The 1,274-nt window shown below is 43.4% G+C and overlaps 1 gene segment (V, D, J or C); it reads right to left on the minus strand.

Annotated features, from left to right (window-relative positions):
- Positions 1 to 390: 390 nt before the first annotated feature.
- LOC114492093 lies at positions 391 to 1,053 on the minus strand. The segment is given in 2 exon segments: positions 391 to 737; positions 987 to 1,053. Coding segments are annotated over 2 exon segments (357 nt in total).
- Positions 1,054 to 1,274: the final 221 nt, after the last annotated feature.

Below are 1,274 nucleotides of genomic sequence, written 5' to 3' on the forward strand. Positions count from 1 at the left end.
TCAATTTTGGTTATGGTGACTCCAATGTAATGGTGGCATATGCAGATGGATAGTAATGAGAGTGATTTACACCATGAAAAGGTTAAGATATGATTCTAAGAAATAGCTTAAGGTCAAGCTATGAGAGTCACTGGGTAGCAGTGATGCAGTATCTGATTGTCCTATGTAACACACAGAGTTGTTGGGGTTAAATGAAGTAAATGCATGTGAAGGTCATGTGCAAACCTGTAAAGCATTGTGTACATTCTCTATTTTCTTTACTATCTTGAGCATTACAGCTTGTAGACATTGTGTCTATGTTCCCTATAGTCAGACAGATTAGTATTTCTTTTCTCCAGAGCAGCCAATGATTTCCTCTCTGTGTTCTTGTTACACTTGACACAGGCACTGAGGTCTGAGGTTTCTGTACGCCTCTCCCTGTCACTCATCTCACTGTGCTTCCGTGAGAGCACAGAAATACATTGCTGCATCCTCCAGCTGGGAGTCTGAGATCCTGAGGCCAAAGTGTTTGCTTGCTTTCTGGAAGTTCGCAGAGAAGCGATTATTCGTTGCATTTTGTTCCTTATAAGCTTCTTGGCGGATAATGAGAATCATCTGCCCACTGGGAGGCTGTTTGTACCAGAACAAATAAAAATCACTCACACTAGTGTCGTATGTACATGCCAGGGTCACAGTCTCTGCCTCCTGCACAGACATTTCTGGTTGAGGCTGAGTGACTGTCTGGGCCACACTGGATCCTGTGGGAAGGAAGACAGAAAGGACTGACTGCACTGGGTGTGACACCAGACAGACAGAGCAGGTAGCTGCTTCCCATCCCCACCTGCTTTTCCTCCTCTTAATCTAAACTCCTGGCAGAATTATTCAGCCTTTTTGCCTCCAATAGCTGGTACCAATGAGGAGGTAAGATCTCTGTCTTATTAATCTCTTTACCTACTTTACAGGCTTACTGCATATACCCAGGAAACAAATACATATGAATTACTTACCAAGACAGGTGGAGACCACAAATGCCCACAGTAACCCAGTGCCTGCCATGCTGGTGCCTCTCTTCTGCAGGGAGAAAAAATATCTTGCTCTGATCTGAAACCTGGTATCAGCTGTACTTGGTGACATCACTGAGTTAGAACAGGATGTGGAATGTCAGGTGGGCCGTTGACTATGTCTTGCTTAAAATGGTTTATCAGTGCCTTTTGTCTTTTGCTTCAGAGAATAAACGTTTGGCTATAACACCAAGTAAAAAAAGATGTTAAAGCTGTAATGTATTCTGGGGTGAA

This window comes from Phyllostomus discolor, chromosome 1, assembly GCF_004126475.2.
Source record: "Phyllostomus discolor isolate MPI-MPIP mPhyDis1 chromosome 1, mPhyDis1.pri.v3, whole genome shotgun sequence".
In the NCBI taxonomy this organism is placed as follows: Eukaryota; Metazoa; Chordata; class Mammalia; order Chiroptera; family Phyllostomidae; genus Phyllostomus; species Phyllostomus discolor.